The sequence below is a fragment of the Vitis riparia genome, chromosome 5 (genome assembly GCF_004353265.1).
Source record: "Vitis riparia cultivar Riparia Gloire de Montpellier isolate 1030 chromosome 5, EGFV_Vit.rip_1.0, whole genome shotgun sequence".
Classification (NCBI taxonomy): Eukaryota; Viridiplantae; Streptophyta; class Magnoliopsida; order Vitales; family Vitaceae; genus Vitis; species Vitis riparia.
This window is the reverse complement of record NC_048435.1, coordinates 13,798,138-13,816,821: the sequence shown is the minus strand read 5'-3', so window position 1 is coordinate 13,816,821 and position 18,684 is coordinate 13,798,138. Positions and strand designations below refer to the sequence as shown.

General features: G+C 39.2%; 1 protein-coding gene across 3 annotated transcripts in view; it reads left to right on the top strand.

Moving 5' to 3' along the window:
• The window catches only part of LOC117914955 (protein arginine methyltransferase NDUFAF7 homolog, mitochondrial), an 80,812-nt gene that overhangs the window by 5,580 nt on the left and 56,548 nt on the right, over positions 1-18,684 (top strand). For all 3 annotated transcript variants that reach the window (XM_034830484.1, XM_034830483.1, XM_034830485.1), the window contains exons 5-6: positions 5,260-5,325; positions 9,102-9,202. In XM_034830484.1, coding sequence (XP_034686375.1) covers positions 5,260-5,325; positions 9,102-9,202 — 167 coding nt within the window. The remainder of the gene's footprint in view (positions 1-5,259; positions 5,326-9,101; positions 9,203-18,684) is intronic.

Here is an 18,684-nt window from a genome sequence, read left to right as displayed (position 1 = left end):
AGGAGCTCCAATGGGCTCGGATCTTGGTAAAGACGAACAGACAATTTATGCCGAGCATGCTGGAGATCGGTGTTGAGGAGGACGTTTACTCCCTTGTTCTCTGGTGGGAGCTTAGACCGTCCTTGAGGAAGGCCAGGGTAGACAGTCGTGAAACGATCAGTTGAAAAAGTGGGGAGGTTAGGGGTGACGACTCCTCACGTGCCGGCTCACGCGTGGAGGAAGAATCGGATTTCGAACGGCCCAAGGCATTGCTTTTGTTAGCTGAGGGGATGGGCATGCAGGAGAGGGGTTTGGGCCGTGAGGTGATAGCAGACCGGGCCTAAGGATCAGCAATCATGGGCTCATTGAAAAGGGCCTGTGGGCCGCGTTTGCAAAGTCCATCAATGGGCTTAAAGCTAAAAGGAGTGGTGGCTGAAGTTGCTGGGCCAGAGGTTGGACCGTCCAAGAGATGGGCTGTTAATGAGGCTGGCCCAAAGCCTAATGGGCCAACTAATCTGGATGGGACCAGACCAGATAAGCCTATGTCCCAAGCCATAGTCAAAAGCCCCCAGGAGAAGGACTGTCTCCTGGACTACAGAATAGCTAGAAGCGGGAGCTTCACAGAGGTAGAGCATTTATTTTACTAGGAGACAGAGGAAATAAGGAAGCAACAAGAGAAAGCTATTCTCTCAGCAACAGACAAGGCTCTGGTAGAGGAAGCCATGAGATATGGTTCTGGTTTAAAAACAAGGGGAAAAAGGGTCTATGGGTCTCCTCATCTTATTCCTTATTCTTTTGATCGGGCTCCGGAGGGGGAGTATTAAGATTGCTCTGGGGTGATAAGGGAGGTAACTGAAGTTGGGCCCGGAGAGGATGGCAATGGCTGCTAGGACTTAGTAGAATTCACTAATGTCAGTAACATGGTTAGGGGTGTGGAGTGGGGCTCAGATATGTCCGAGCCTCAAGATATCAGGAGCGAGAAAGAGGACAGATGGGAGGAAAGTAGTTTGGCAAAGTTTAGTCACTTGGGTTTTTCGACAGAGGGTCTGGAAAAGGAAATTTTGAGCTTTCTGATCAAAATAAGAAAGAGATGGGAGAGGATTCATAGCAAAGAGTTGTTGAAGTCAAAATTCGAAAGGGAGTTAAAGAGGTTGGAGTGCTCAGTTAATTATGAGAAGGGGAATAAGCAGAAAGGCCCATCACAGGGCAAAAAGGGTCAGATTGCAGTAGATCAATGAAGCTAAAGTTGTTAAGTTGGAATGTGAGGGGAACAAATGATAGTTCCAAAAGGAAAATCATCAAGACTTTCATAAGGAATCAAAAGGTTGATTTACTGTGTATTCAGGAGACAAAAATCCAACTAATGTCGGAGGGTGTGGTGAGAAGTTTAGGTTCAGGGAGATTTTTAGATTGGAGGGCCTTGGATGCGGATGGGGTAGCGGGAGGCCTATTGATTTGTTGGGATAAAAGGTCGTTGGAAATATTGGTTTGGGAGGAGGGCCAATTCTCTCTATCTTGCAGATTTAGGAATGTGAAAGATGGGGTTGTCTGGGTGTTCACGGGAGTCTATGGTCTTTTCACCAAAGAGGAAAGGGAATGCTTGTGGGAAGAGATTGGGGCCATTAGAGGAATTTGGGAAGATCCTTGATGCTTAGGGGGTGATTTTAATATTACCCTCTTCCAAAGAGAAAAAAGTAGACAAGGGAGAATAATCCCAACGATGAGGAGGTTTGCTCATATTATCGATGAGTTAGGACTGGTGGATCTTCCACTGCAAGGGGGGGTGTTTACTTGGAGTGGGGGTCTTAACAATCAGTCCTGGGCTAAACTGGACAGGTTTCTTGCGTCTCCTAGTTGGTTAGATCATTTCAGTGGCGTGCTCCAAAGAAGACTGCCTCGGCCTATCTCCGATCACTTCCCTGTTCTCCTAGAGGGTGGCGGGCTAAGAAGAGGTCCTTCTCCTTTTAGGTTTGAAAACATGTGGCTAAAGGCTGAGGGCTTTATAGATCTTATCCGAAGTTGGTGGAGGGGGATTGAGGTCAGAGGCACTGCTAGCTTTAGATTGGCAGAAAAGATGAAGGGAATCAAACAGAAACTAAAAGTTTGGAATAGAGAGGTTTTTAGGAGTCTGGAGTGCAATAAAGTTTCAGCTCTACAGCAGGTGGAATTTTGGGACTGGATGGAAAGTGAGAGAAGTCTATCATTGGAGGAAACAGAATTAAAAAAGGAAGCAAAGAAAAATTATAAAAAATGGGTACTCATGGAAGAAACCCACTGGAGACAACTCTCAAGGGAGATATGGCTAAGGGAAGGGTATAAAAATCCGGGCTTTTTCCATCGTATGACAAATGCCCATTGTAGCAATAACTCCTTGGACAAAATTAAAATTAATGGGGTGTGGCTTTCAGAGGAGCAGGAAGTGAGGGAAGGGGTTGCTAATGCCTACCAGCAGATGCTTTTTGAAGATTTGGGTTGGAAGGTGGATATTAGGAGGCTTCAATTAGAACAAATCAGCCAGCAAGAAGCAGAGAATCTAGAGATCCCTTTTTCTGAAACTGAGGTCCAATCGGCTTTGTTAGAGATGAATGGGGACAAAGCCCCTGGGTCGGATGACTTTACTATGGCGTTTTGGCAAAGCTGTTGGGAATTCGTTAAAGAGGAGATTTTGGAAATGTTTAAGGAGTTCCATGAGCAAAGTTCCTTTCTCAAGAGTCTCAATAATGCTTTTCTGGTTCTGATTCCTAATAAAGGTGGGGTTGATGATCTTGGGGATTTTAGAACCATTAGCCTTTTGGGGGGGCTATATAAACTACTGGCTAAAGTGTTAGCTAACAGACTCAAGAGAGTGTTAGGTAAAGTGGTAGCCCCAACCCAGAATGCCTTTGTGTTGGGAAGACAAATTCTTGATGCTTCTTTAATTGCGAATGAGGTGATAGACTCGTGGCAGAAAAGAAAAGAGAAAGGGCTCATATGCAAATTGGATATTGAGAAAGCGTATGACAGCATTAACTGACAATTCTTGTTGAAGGCCTTACAAAAAATGGGATTTGGATCAAAGTGGTTGGGTTGGATGTGGAGTTGTTTATCTTCAGCTAAGTTCTCAGTCCTGGTTAATGGGGTACCAGCTGGCTTTGTCCCGAGTACTAAGGGGCTACGCCAAGGAGATCCCCTATCTCCTTACCTCTTTGTTTTGGGAATGGAAGTGCTTGATGTTCTTATTAGGAGGGCTGTTGCTGGGGGTTTCCTTTCAAGGTGTAGTATTCAGGGTGGTAGAAGGCCCACCCTGAAAATATCCCATCTATTCTTTGCTGATGACACAGTTGTGTTTTGTGAGGCTAATAAAGAGCACCTAACTCATTTAAGCTGGATTTTATTCTGGTTTGAAGCTGCTTCAGGTCTAAGGATTAATTTGGCCAAAAGTGAAATCATTCCAATTGGTGTGGTGGAGGAGATTGATGAGCTGGCAACAGAGTTAGGGTGTAGGGTGGGGTCGTTGCCTTCTCAGTATCTGGGTTTGCCTTTAGGGGCTCCTAACAAGGCTCATTCTGTGTGTGATGGGGTGAAAGAGAGAATGAGGAGGAGACTTGCGCTGTGGAAACGATAATATATTTCCAAAGGTGGGAGAATCACTCTAATAAAGAGCACTTTGGCTAGCATGCCAATTTATCATATGTCTCTCTTCCAGATGCCTAAGACCGTTGCTAGAAGATTAGAAAAAGTACAAAGAGATTTTCTTTGGGGAGGGGGAAACTTGGAAAGGAAAGCTCATCTAGTTATGTGGGAGGTGGTTTGTGCGGACAAGAATAAGGGTGGGCTAGGCTTAAGGAAGCTAGCGCTTTTGAACAAAGCTTTGCTTGGTAAATGGATTTGGAGGTTTGCTTTTGATAAAGACAATATTTGGAAACAAGTGATAATGGCGAAATATGGGCAAGAAGGTCATGGTTGGAGGACAAAGAAGGCTAATGGGGCGTTCGGAGTAGGGGTTTGGAAGGAAATTTTGAAGGAAATTGATTGGTGTTGGGATAACATAGTGTTCATAGCTGGGAAGGGTACCAAAATCAGTTTTTGTACTGATGTTTGGTGCACTGGTATAACGCTATCCCTAAACTTCCCTCCTCTATTTGTTCTGGCTTCCCATAGGAATGCTACGGTGGAGGAGATGTGGGATCAGAATTTTGGTCAAGGGGGTTGGAATTTAAGATTTTTGAGGGATTTTAATGATTGGGAGTTGGATATGGTAGAGGACTTGCTCTATGTTTTGAGGGGTCATAGGCCCTCTTTGGAGGAAGACTCAGTTTTTTGGAAGGGAGGAAGAAACGGACAATTTAGGGTCAAAGAAGCGTACAGCTTGTTGGCTAATCCCAATGACATTGCTTGTCCGTCAAGTTGTATTTGGGTGGATAAAGTTCCAACCAAGGTTGTGTTCTTTGCTTGGGAGGCTACATGGGGGAGGGTGCTTACTCTTGATAGGCTTCAGAAAAAAGGATGGCAACTCCCTAATTGTTGCTTTTTGTGTGGGTGCGAAGAAGAAACTATAAATTATATTCTTATACACTGTATAGTGGTTAGAGTCTTGTGGAATATCGTCCTTGGGTTATCAGGTGTGCAATGGGTCTTTCCAGAAACTGTAAAGGAGGTCTTAACTAGTTGGAGGGGCCCTTTTGTGGGGAAGAAAAGGAAAAAGATATGGAAATCCATACCGTTGTGTATTTTTTGGACGGTTTGGAAGGAAAGGAATAGACTAGCTTTTAGGGGGGGACTGTTAGATATTCAAAAACTTAAGAATTTTTTTGTTTGTAATTTATGGAGTTGGGCTAGATTGAATATTTGGAGAGGTGTCTTTTTCCCTTATAGGTTTCTTGGAGTGGTTAGCTTCCAATTAAGGGGTGGTGAGGCTTTGTTGGCTTTCTTTTTTGTTTGAGAGGTGCTAGTTGCTTTGTATACCCCCTGTATGCTTTGTGGCTTTTCGCCTCTGTTTTAATACAAATATGATTTATTTATAAAAAAAAAAATAAATAAATGAATTATTATTTGTTTTCTCTCTGTATAGTGTAATGATGATTATTATATCTAATGTTTCATTGTGCTTTATGGCTGTGAAACTAAGCTTCATTTCTACTTTCCATTGGCATTTTGTTTCTTCGTGTTGATAACCGATTTTGCTTACCCTAGTGATTGGATTTTCTTTTCACTTGGGTGCGATGTTGTCTTTGTTCCCTTTTGTGAGTATCTAGAACTTTTCTTTTTTGCTATGTTATACACATTTTTTTTCTCTTGTAGCCTTGGTATGCCTATGGAATTGCTGAAGCCATATTGCGCACTGCTGACCTTTCAGTTCCTCTAAAAGTGAGCTTCCTCCTTTTTTCTATCTTCCACTTTAAATTTTTTTAATGTTAGATTCTTATTGCTTGTATTGCTTGTAAGTCTATCTGGCATCTGATAAAAGATAATAAAAGCTTAAAGGGACCGATGTAAGTTTGGTGATGAAAATTTCATTGTAGTGAGGCCTTCTATAATTGGATCAGTAACCCATCTAAATTTAACAATACTGGCTCAAATATGACAGGCGAGATTTTTGTTGGTTAATGGTTTCTATGTTCAATTTTAATGTTTAGATCCCAAGCCTTGGTTCTATGGTAGATATTTCCTTAATTTTTGGGAGAAGTGCTTTATTGGAATGTAGGGAGCACAACCTTTCCATTCTGGCTGGGTTAACTATGTTGCTTCAAAGTTCCCTTGGTCAAGTAGTTATTAACACATTGGGGCTTGAAATGGTCAATCACAAAAAAAGTATGGATCCTTATAGGGGAGTTCACACCAACACCTTTGGCTAATGAAAATTTGAGAAAATAAGAGAAATTTTTTTTGAAAGGAAACCACCCTACCACAAATCTTGATGAAGGCTATAACTCTTAATCCATCTTAATGATGTACCTTTAGGACAACTAAAATCTAGGTATCCTTAGGACATGGCTCCACTAGGTGATTTTGGAGTTTTCTCATCAAAATCGTTGTCTTCATGTACTAGTAGGACAACTAAAATCTAGATATCTTTGGGATATGGCTTCAAGAGGGGATTTTGGAGTTTTCTCATCAAAACCGTTGTCCTTTGTGTCATATATAGGTTATAAACTCCAAGCCATAGGACAATTGAGAAAGTGAATATTCACTGTTTTGCTATTGTCTATACTTACCAAAAAAAAAAAAAAAAAAAATGTTTTTCTAGTGTCTAAAAAGACAAGACGATGCTTAGGGAGCCATGCTTGCCATTCTTTGTGTGATTTTGGTTGCAGAAGGATGGTAGGGGGTACTTGAACCCTTGTAGGATGCTTTGGGAACCTTTCTTCCTTGTGGGATCTATTTGTTAGAGTTCTAGGCATCATCATTAGGGTGACTATGTTGGATATAGGGATGTGTGCAATGGTAGCTAGACTCAACTTGGGGTTAGTGAAGTATGGGAATCCCTGCCTTCATGATGTCTCTAACTTAATATTCATTTAGGTTTTGCCAGGAAGCTTTGACTAGTTGGGGATTGGTGGAGTATTTAGAGGTTGTTATGCTTAGAACTTTGTCTAAGCCCTAGTAAGTTCTAGGAGGGAGTAGGGATTGAGATTCTAGCGTTACTAGAATGCATGGTTGAGGTGAAATCTATGGAGATTAGCAACTTTAAAGTGGTAGGAGATTCAAGTGTTCTTATGTTGTAGCTTGTGAGGGTAAGATGAGAGCATAGAGATGGGAGATGTGGTTCAGAAGATTTTAGATCATTTGAGAGGGGTGTGTTAATCTGTTTTTGGATGCTTAGTTTTACCAACCAGGCAGCGAATGGGTTGGTTAATAGAATAGCTTGGTTAATAGAATAGTTTTGTTAATAGAGGCATTTGTTGGGGACTTCCTCTCTAAATGTTCACCTTGATCATTGGTTTCCTTGCTTGTATTTATGGTGATGTGGGCTCACATTTTTATCAGTCACTTTGGATCCTTTACTTCTATTCTTTCCTAATAGGCATTTGTTTGGCATGAAAGATAGCTTGACCTTTCTATATCATTTTTTTTTTTTTAAATTTTTGGAAGAGAATTAACTTCTCCTTGCATTTAAGAAAGTTTTAGAGACCTCCTTTGACATTTGGTGGAAGATTAATCCTTCAAGGTTTCAAATCTTAAAAAAATTCCTTCCGTCCCTTCCAAAATTTGAGTAAATTCTCATGTTACTCATTAAATCGATCTAATAAATAATAAAAAAGAATGGTTTAACCTTAAATGCAATTAATTTGACATCCAATCTAATCTAATGAGTATATCATTTGTAAAAGAAAATTCAGTTTTTTTTTTCCATGAAATTCTGTTATTTTTTCAAATTCTAGTTATAAAAAATCTATATTTTTTTTTAGATTCACTTAAAATTTTTTTTCTTAATTAGAATTTTTTATGAATAGAATTGGAAAGTCGAAATTATAAAAATAGAAAATTTCCAAAATGTAACTTGAAATAAGCCTGTGTGTGCACTCTCGTGTTTCTTCGTTTTTAATGAAAAATATTTAGAAATATAATGTTTTCCTATGAATGGAAGTGAGAAAATTCAAAACTTTTCATAAATGAATATGTACAAGGAGATGATTCCACAGAATAAAAATTGAAGATATAGAAGTTATTTGTAAATATAATTAAAATTGAGCGTTTTACTTAAAATTTATTTGTTTATTGGATTGAAGCCATATTAATTGAGTTTGGGATTAGATTGGTCTTTCATTGTGTATTGGATTGATGTGAGAAAGGTAAATAGGTTCTTTAAGAAAATTTTGGAAAAGGAGTTTTCCATTAGAAAAATTAAGCCTAAGTTAGGATTGCATCTCAAATGTCTGGGGAGGTACTTGTAATTTGGAAAATCTCAGGGGGGGGTTGGTGCACTTCTCTCTCTCTCTCTCTCTCTTTCTTTCTTTCTTTCTTTTTTTTTTATTTTTTTTATTTTAAATGATTTAAATGCTTGTTTGCTGTAATTTTGGTAGTTATCCAAGTGTTAATCCTCCTTAGAGACATAGAAGGTGGTTGTTGGTTGACTACTTGTCATTCTCATCCTAAATGAACCTTCTAATGAATAGTCTTTAACGACCATTAAAGCATCAACATTCTCTATAGTTAGGCCATACCTTCAAAGAAGACATACTTCTTGGCAGAATTTGTTTAAGGCATCCCATAAATATTTGAAAGACCCTATGACAGAGGCTTAAAGAGTATATGTGATGGGGACAAGTGGCAGCCACCTTTAAAATTTTATTGAAGGAGCAAAGGAATGGGCTATAAGGCCCAAGATTTAATTTGGCATTCTCTGGATGATAATGGGCTGAGCATAGATCTTATATGATTCAATATGAGTTCAATCTAGAAGTATTTTCTAGAAATTAGATTATGGGCAGTCATAAGTTATGACTTTTAATCATTAATGTTGTTATTTTCCTAGAGGCTTTTAATGTGGTCTGGTAGTCAATCCAAGTTTTTGCTATTTTCAAGCTACATTACTACTATGTGAATAGTTCCAAGGAGTTATAACTCTCTGGAGAAGTTCTATTTGGTAGTTGATCTGTCTTCTAAAAGAAATCAGTAGATGAATGATAAAATTTTCTAACATCCACTATTAGTTGCTAGGAGTTGTTCACCTGGGTGTGAAGCCTAAAGGTTTCTAGGAGTGATTTCTAGAGTTCTTTTAGAGGTACCAAACATCTACCCTCCTTTCATTTCACTTTGCTGTCATGCATCAATATGCTGAGGAGATTATTGTCAGGGGCCTAAGGGACAGTTTAGAAGAATTAGTACTATGCTAAACTAGATACTTGGGAGCCAGTTTGAAATTATCCTTAAAACTGAAGTAACTATCCACATAACTCCTTATGATCCTATTACTTTGTCATCCTTATCATGCTTCTATCAGTTGTCACACTTGTTCCTCAAGGCAAGTATCCTCATTCACTTTGCCACCTTATTACTAAAGTGTTACACCATCAAGGTAATGCTCAATCATCACCATTACAGTGCACCTTAATGCTGAAAGGTCCTCGAACAAAATAACACGAAACATCTTTTATTCATCAAGGCAAAATTTGATCCTGCTGTTTATTTTGTGCATACAGATATATGAAATTGGTGGTGGATCAGGAACTTGTGCAAAGGGCATAATGGATTACCTAATGCTGAATGCACCTGCTAGAGTTTACAATAGTATGAGTTACATGTATGTACATTCATTCTCTCCTTTTACCATGACAATAAGTTAAACCTGTATATGCTGACATGGGGCTTACAAATGCCACCTTTTTGATATTTATCTTTGTTTACATGCTTTATCCAAAGAATTTATTCTTTAGGGCAGAACTTAAACTCTACATGGTAAATATTAGATTTAAATTAATACATCTCCTCATTTTCCTGCCTTATTATCTTTTTTAAAGATTATAACATGCTATGGGAAAAAACATATAAATTAATCCTATAAAAAATGAATATAAATTTAGATTTTAAATATTCAAAATACCAGGGGAAACAACTTATAACAATGTGAAATTTCTGGCAGTGCAGGATTTTGTGTGTGTGTGTGTGCGCGTGTCATTGAGTGTTGGTTCTCATCTGTGGATAGACCTCTTCAAAGTAGCTATCTGGATTGAGTTCTGTTCTTTCTGTACAAAGACATATAGTTACACCTATTGCTGCTAATTTGGTGCTTGGAAAAAAAATAAAAGGTTGATTGGATCAACTTTCAGATTTTATCTTGATAAGATAATTTCATTTTATGCCTGCTGAGGTTAGAGTTGGTGATTACTGGGATAACTAACTGATAAAAAGGCATCCAAGGCAGTCATGAAAGTGCATCTAAATTCATTGGAATCTGGTAGATTCTGAAGTTGATGCTGTCTTTTTAAGTTTTTAGAAAGTATCAGAGTAAGGTCTTAACTTCAGAAACTTAATTTGAGCTTTTGAATTGAATGACCATTGGCTCAAAAATCAATCTAAAATGTTGCTAAAGAGTACAGATTGGTGATGCTGTTGTGACTATAGAGCATAATGTCATTATGTGGTCCATTGAAATGATGGTCCAAACCAGCTCTAAGTGCTACTTTTTTTTTTTTGATCAGAAACACACAAATGTATTAATTGATAATAAAAACATAAGAAGGATGAGAAGTCTTCCTCATGATGACAAACCTAATCTAAAAGTAACTAAGTAAACCTCCACAAAACAAGGAAGGCTATACAAAAAGGACAAAAGACCTATACAAGTATAACAACACCAACCCCTATAACCCATCCCTAATGTGTACAAATTGAGAGCCAACTAAGCTGAATAACACTCAAAGGTTAGGGTTTAAAAATGTCTATACAGTAAGCCCAAAAAGAAACATGGAAATGAAGCAAAACCCACAACGACTCCGACGTCCTCCAAGTGTCCTCAAAAAATCCGAGCGTTCCTCTCTCTCCACACAATCCGCAACAAAGAGAGACATGTGATCCTCCAAAGAACCCTACCTCTAATTGAATTCCCAAAATACTTGAAGGAGATCACCATCATATCACAAATATTGCTTGGTGGAACCCACTCCATCCCAGCCTATTAAAAAAATCCTATACCACAATCCCAAAGTAATCGGACAATGTAGGAAAAGATGATCAATTGTCTCACTACTCCTACATAGAATGCACCAATTAGGACTAAGGACTTTGAAAGGCCTTCTCAACTGTAGCATGTCTGGTATTTACCTTCTTAAGTGCCACTAACCATGCAAAGACCTTGATCTTAGAAGGAACTCTTGATTTCCACAAAAAATTAGCTTGGTAGAAGTGAATTGAATCTGGAGAAAAGTATAAGGCTGAAAAAAAACGATTTTACTGAGAAAACTCTTGAAGAGGATGGTACCCAAGTTCTTGCATCTGAAATAGAAGGAGTCAAATGGACATTGGACAGTAAGGACATTAATCTTTCAAGATCCTCAATCTCTGTATCAATTAGATTGTAATGAAAGGTGAGATCCCAAGACAAAGAAGTGTTATTACCAAGGATAGCTGAGATAGGATAGTTTTTAGTAGTGGTGACTCTGAAAAGACTTGAGAATTGTAAACACAAAGGTTGACCCTCTCACCACAAATCTTCTCAAAAATGAATTTTGGACCCTTTACCCGCAACAAAACGAGTGTGTGTAGAAGAAACTTGGAGTAAATGTGCAATGGCCTTCCAAGGGCAATGATGTGACCATCTGACTATATATTGTTAGCATCCCATCCATTAGGATGTGTCCCATAGAGACTCAAGATGACCTTATGCCAGAGGGTAGAACTTTCCTTAGAGTACCTCCAAAGCCACTTCCCTAATAAAACTTGATTCTTCAAAGAAATTTTCCCTAACCTTAATCCATCAACTTCCTTTGGCCTACAAACTAAGTCCCAACTGACCAAATGAATCTTTTTACCTTCCCCACAATCTAACAAAAAAAATATTTTTGTATTTTCTCAATGCTATTGAAACCAGGATCTTGAAAAGAGAAAGAAAGGAGCTTGGAATATGTGACAAAGAAGACTCAATTAAGGTGATTCTATCGCCAAAGGATAAGAAGACTTTTTTCCAACCATCCAACCGCCTAGAGACTCTATCCAGCAGGAGGTCCTAAAAGGAAATCGATTTTGTGTTCCCCCCTAACGGGAGGCCCAAATACGATAAAGGCCAATCATAAATTGCACAATCAAGCAAAAAAGCCAACTTGGTGGTTTGGTCTTGGGTAATGTTGATTTAAGAAAGAGTGCTCTTATTTAGGTCAATCCTTAGCCTTGACAAACGCCTAAAAACCAACAAAATTAGCTTAAGTGAATGCAACTCTTCTAAGGATGTTTTAGAAAAGAAGATGGTGTCGTCCACAAATTGTAAATGAGACACCTTGGTCCTATTTCTACCCACCCTGAATCCCTCGAATAAACCTCGCTCCTCCGCTCGCATAACCAATCTGCTTAAAATGTTAGTCACAATGGTGAAGAGAAAAGGGGAAAGAGGATCTCCTTGTCTTAGACCTTTGAAAGCCTTAACCCACCCTTTAGCATTTCCATTCACTAAGATTGCGAAAGTCACCGATGATAAACATCTCCTCATCCAAAACCTCTATCTTAAACTAAACCCTTTTCTTTCGAGTATGTGGTCTAAAAAATCTGAATCAACATGATCATAGGCCTTTTTGAAATCAATTTTGAAGATTATGCCTTCCTCTCTTGATCTCCTCTTCTCATCCACCACCTCATTAGCGATCAAGACAACATCCAAAATCTGTCTCCCCTCAACAAAAGCACCTTGGGTCAAATAGATGGTGTCTTGGAGGACTTTATGTAAACGCCTTAAAAGAACCTTGGATATGATTTTGTACAAACTGGTAACCAAATTGATAGGTCTATAATATGAGATTTTGCTTGTTTGACTCTTTTTTAACACTAGAGCGATGAAGGTAGCATTCGTGCTTTAATTAATTATCTCGTTATCGTGAAACTCTAACAACACTTTTAATAAATCATCCTTAATCGTCTCCAAACACTATTGATAAAAACCAATTGTGAAACCATCTACATCAAGGGGTCTTTTCCTTATTGAAAAGCATCACAACATTGAGAATCTCTTCCTTTGAAAAGGTCGATCCAACCACTCAACACTCTCTACTGAAATAGGAGGCAATTCAAACCTTCTATCCTCCAAGACTTGCTTGAAGGTTTGGAAAATAACTTCCCAAAATGGCGCTTAATCTCCTTTAAAATGCTTTCAATGTTATCTAAGGTTACCCCATCTTCTGACACCAAAGATTTAAAGAAACTCCTATTCTTCCTGCCATTAGCCACCCTATGAAAAAATTTAGAATTACAATCCCCTTCTTTTATCCATTTGACTCTTGTCTTTTGCCTTCAGAACACCTCTTCCTTAAGCAGCACCTCTTCTAGATCCCCCTTTTTTAAAGACCTTCTTGTTGCCAATTCAAGAGAAAAGTTCCCTTCTTGTTCCTTCTCATCCAGTCTTGCTATGTCCAGAAGAATATTTTTCTTTTTTCTTTTTAAGTCTCCAAATGACACCTCATTCTACTTTTTTAATTTTGACTTGACAAACTGAAGCTTTTTCATGAATTTGTGACCTTCCCACCCTTCAAATCGACACTCGTTCCACCAATACCTTAAATTATTCTTGAACTCTGAATGAATTAGCCACACGTTTTCAAATCTAAAAGGTGTCGACCTTCGCTTAAACGGATTGGTAACTAACACAAATGGACAATGGTTCGAAGTTAGTCTGGGAAGTGTGAAGAAACTGAGAATGATTTAAAATTCATTCAAAAACTATATCTTTTTACATAAACGTATCCCTATTTAACAAATACACAGAGAGCAATTAAAAAGGAAAAAATACAAATATGGAAGAACACAAATTATCCACAATTGGGGCCTCAATCTTTCCCTATTATCTTACTTATCATCATTCAAAATTATAACGGATTTCCACACTCCCTCTCAAGTTGGATCATAGATATTAATCATGTCCAACTTGCCAATAAAGTCTTCAAAGCTTGATTTCTGTAACCCCTTGGTGAAAATATCGGCCAATTGTTCCCTTGTAGGGATATAAGTCATGCAAATAATCCCTTTTTCAATTTTTTCCTTTATAAAATGTTTGTCCACTTCTATATGTTTGGTTTTGTCGTGCTGAGCAGGATTATGAGAAATACTAATGGCAGCTTTGTTGTCACAATAGAGTTTAATGGGGAGCTTTATTGTAATGCGTAGTTCTTCCAATAGTTTCTGCACCCATAGTCCTTCACACATACCTTGTGCAACTGCTCTGAATTCAGCTTCGGCACTGCTTCTGGCTACTATACTTTGCTTCTTACTTCTCTATGTTACTAAATTCCCCCAGACATAGGTACAGTAACCTGTAGTAGACCTTTTGTCATCTACTGATCCTGCCCAATATGCGTCTGTATAGATCTCTACTTTCTTCCTATCACTCTTCTTAAAGAATAGTCCTCTCCCTGGAGAACCCTTTAGGTATTTAAGGATCTTATACACTGCTTCCAAATGACTTTCCTTTGGTGAGTGCATGTATTGGCTAACCATGCTTACGGCGAAAGCAATGTCAGATCTAGTGTGAGAAAGGTAGATTAGTCTACCTACTAGTCGCTGATATTTCTCTCTATCCACGGGCTTTCCGTCACTTTCCATTATGTTTCTTGCCTTGATAGGGGTATCGCTTGGCTTGCATCCCAGCATGCCAGTCTCAGTCAACAAGTCAAGTACATACTTTCTTTGGGAAATACTAATTCCCTTCCTTGATCTGGCAACCTCCATTCCTAGGAAATACCGCATTTGACCCTGATCTTTCACCTCAAATTCTGTGGCTAAGACCTTCTTCAACCTTTCCACTTCTCTTGTGTCATCTCCAGTGAGAATGATGTCATCGACATACACGATTAGAATGGTCATCCTTCCATCATTGGACTGTTTGAAGAACATAGTGTGATCTGACTGTCCCTGTTGGTATCCTTGGTTCTTAATCACCTTTGCAAATCTATCAAATCATGCTTTGGGTGATTGTTTGAGACCATAAAGAGATTTCTTCAATTTGCATACCGTGGTTTCTTCTCCTTCCTTACAAAACACTGATGGTAACATCATAAACACTTTTTCTTCTAGTTCACCATTCAGAAAGGCATTCTTGATATCAAACTGATGGAGTGGCCAATCGAGGTTTGCTGCCAAGGATAAAAGAACTCGTATAGTGTTCAGCTTTGCTATTAGTGCAAATGTCTCGGTATAGTCGATGTCATAGGTCTGAGTGAACCCCTTTGCAACTAGGCGGGCTTTGTATCGTTCTATTGTGCCATCTGTCTTATATTTCACTGTGAATATCCATTTACAACCCACTGGTTTCTTCCCTCTTGGCAAATTCATCACTTCCCAAGTCTCATTTTTTTCCAATGCCCTTATTTCTTCCATCACAGCCTCTTTCCATTCTAGAATTTCGAAGGCTTCTTGAATGTTTTTAGGAATCTGGATTCTGTCAAGGTTAGTTGTAAAAGCACAACACTTTGCAGAAAGAGAATTATAAGACACAAATTTCAAGATAGGATGGAGAGTACATGAACGAGGTTGTTTCCTAAGAGCAATGGGTAAGTCATCTGTTACCTGATCAGAATTAGAGCCATACTCCCGAGGGGTTGGAACTATCACCGGTTCTGACTCTTTTAGTGTTTCGGAGATGACTGTCTCATTGAACTTCGATTTTGGCCTCCTTGAGTAGACAAGTGTTTCCCTATTTGTCTGTAATTCCGTATCTCCCCCTGAGTTTAAGTGTCCTTTTGTATTAGACAAAAGGGTAGATATAATGCACGGAGTGGATTCAAACATAGCAACATCAAGATAGTCAAAGGTTAAGGAAGGTCTAGTTTCATTCATGGACTCCTCCTGAAGCGAGTAATAGGGAGTATGCTAAAAAAATGTGACATCTAGGCTAACATATAGCTTCTGAGAAATTGGGTCATAACATTTGTACCCTTTTTGTGTGGAAGAGTAGCTAAGAAAGACACATTTAGCGCTCTGGGATCAAATTTGTTCCGCTTAGGTCCGTGAGTGTGGACAAACATAGTGGACCCAAAGACACGAAGTGGAAGATGTGCATCAAGTCTCGAATGAGGGAAAAACTCTTGGAATTTCTAGAGGGGTGTGACAAAGGATAGGACCTGACCAGGCATTCGGTTAATAAGATATGTGGCTGTCAAAATAGAGTCACCCCAAAATTGTGAGGGCATGTGAGATGTAAACAGCAAAGCACGAGCGACTTCAAGAATATGTCTATTTTTCCGTTCTGCAACCCTGTTTTGCTGAGGGGTGTCAACACAAGAACTTTGATGTATAATACCATTTTCTTGTAGGTAAGTGCTCAAGGAGTGATTGAAATACTCTGTATCATTATCAGTATGAAGAATTTGAATTTTGGTGTGAAACTATGTTTGTATCATAGAGTGAAAGTTCATGAAGACCGATCGAACCTTAGTTTTATCAGTCAACAAATATACCCAATACAGACGAGTATGATCATCAATAAAAGTAATAAACCATTTTTTATGGGTCCTATTAGGGGTACGTGAGGGACCCCATAGATCACTGTGAATCAGAGTAAAGGGTATGGATGGTTTATACTTAGATTTAGGAAAAGACACTCGATGATGTTTGGCTAGTTCACACACTTCACACTGAAAATCCAATAAAGTTTTATTTGAACATAGTGAGGGAAATAAATGTTTTAAGTACTGAAAACTAGGATGACCCATCCTTTTGTGCCATTGCAAAAGTTCACTGTCCTTAGGATAAGAGGTAGAATTACAAACAGTAGGAGAACTTTGTCCAAGCATCTCAGTTTCGTCGAAGTAATATAGACCCTCACGTTCCTTAGCACTGCCAATCGTCTTCCCTGATGATAGGTCCTGAAAAACATAATGAGATGGTAGGAATTTAGCTGAGCAATTAGACCTTTTGGTTAACTAGCTAATAGACAGCAAATTGCAAGACAAATTAGGTACATGTAGGACAGGGTTGAGAGTAATTGACTTAGAAATACGAATACTCCCTTTGCCACCTACAATTTTTACTTTTAAATTATCGGCACAGGGAGAGTATGTAGAAAATAAATGATGAGCATCAGTCATATGATCAGATGCACCAGAGTCAATAATCCAGGGAGTAGTAGTCTGAGACATGGTGCTAAGTGCTGTAAAAAAGGTGCCTTTTTTTGTCGAAGAACCAGAGGATAAAGTGGTAGAAGACTGACCAGAGGCTTGAAAATTAGAAAAAAGCTCATATAATTTGACAACCTGGTCGGAATTAAACCCCACACTGGAAGTTGACGGACAAATTTCTGTGGGAGTTTTGTCTGCCTGGGTTTCGGTGGAGGCCTGATGACTATGGGCTTTATTGGGCTGTCTGGGCTTCCAATCTACGGGCTTGCCATGTAAAGCCTAACAAGTGTCTTTAGTGTGGCCCAACTTCTTACAATACTCACAATAAGTCCTCTTCGACTGTCTTGGGCTTGGCCCACTAGATCCAACAGCATGAGGCCCACGTCCAGCAACAATAAGAGGCCCATGAGGCCCATGAGTTAAAAGGGCTGAGCCCTCAGGTCCAAATGAGAGATCCAACATCACTCTCCTTCTGCTTTCCTCTCGCCGCACCTCGGAGAAGACTTCTCGAATGGAGGGCAATGGCCGACGATTGAGAACCCTACTCCTGACGTCATCAAGCTCGCGGTTCAGCCTCGCTAGGAACTCAAAGACCCTCTCATTCTCCATCTTCTTCTTGAAGCGCACACTGTCCCCTGTGCACTCCCACTCCTCTTCGCAGCTGAGATTGAGATCTTGCCACAAACCCAGCATCTCGGTGTAGTATTCCGTGACTTCCCAATCTCCTTGCTTCATCTGCTAAAGCCGCGTCTTGATTTCAAAGATTTGGGAAGCATTCTTAGCATCGGAATACGTTTCCCGTATCGCATCCCACACGTCCTTTGTCGTCGGGAGGAACATGTAAGTCTTTCCAATGGATGGTTTCATGGAGTTAATCAAACATGAGGTGATAAAGGAGTTTTCAGACCGCCATTTCTGGGATGCTGCTACATCGGTCGAAGGTGGTCGCCGAGTCTCACCGGTAAGAAACCCTAACTTTCCCTTTTCGTCAATAACGAGCTTGATTGCTTGAGTCTACTCTCTGTAATTCTTACCATTCAGTTTTTCAACGGTAAGGTGGAGTGGGGAGTTGTCGAATGCACCGACGGGGCCCATCGAATAGTGTATCTCCAACACTCTTTCATGGTGGTTTCCTCTTTGGGCATCCATGGACAGATTAGGGTTTTAGAGCAAACGAGGCTCTGATACCATGAAGAAACTGAGAATGATTTAAAATTCATTCAAAAACTATATCTTTTTACATAAACGTATCCCTATTTAACAAATACACAGAGAGCAATTAAAAAGGAAAAAATACAAATATGGAAGGACACAAATTATCCACAATTGGGGCCTCAATCTTTCCCTATTATCTTACCAATCATCATTCAAAATTATAACGGATTTCCACAAAGTGCTTCCTCTCTAAGACCCTTCTCACCCCAAAGGAAATCCCTTTGGATCGGCTTTATTCTCAATCTAACCACTCTTCACATATGGAATAAGGACATATAGTAAATGGGCATGCTAGACAATATGCTCTGAATGAGAGTGATTTTCCCTCATTTAGAGATAAATTACCTTTCCACAAAGCTAGCCTCTTGCAAAACCTCCCCTCAACCCCATACCAAACCGCCATTGGTTTACGTGGAGGTAAGAGGAGGGAAACACTCCCACCTTGCAACCAAGCTCAAGGGCCAAAACCTCTAAATTCTCCACCCTCCCAACTGGTAAAATCTCATTTTTGTCCAAATTGATAGGATATTCTTAGATGCCATTATAATGCTAATAGTTGTCTGCAATTAGTTTTGATTCTTTGAATTTCTATCCGTGCTATGATTCATTTGTGGCTATTCATAAATAAATTAATTATTTGTAGTCCATTCTATGAGATTGATCTAACTTGCTGATAATGACCATGCATAGCTCAAATGGTTTGAGTCAATTTATTTATGGACCTGTACTCAAATAAGCTTACTATTTTACTAGAGGG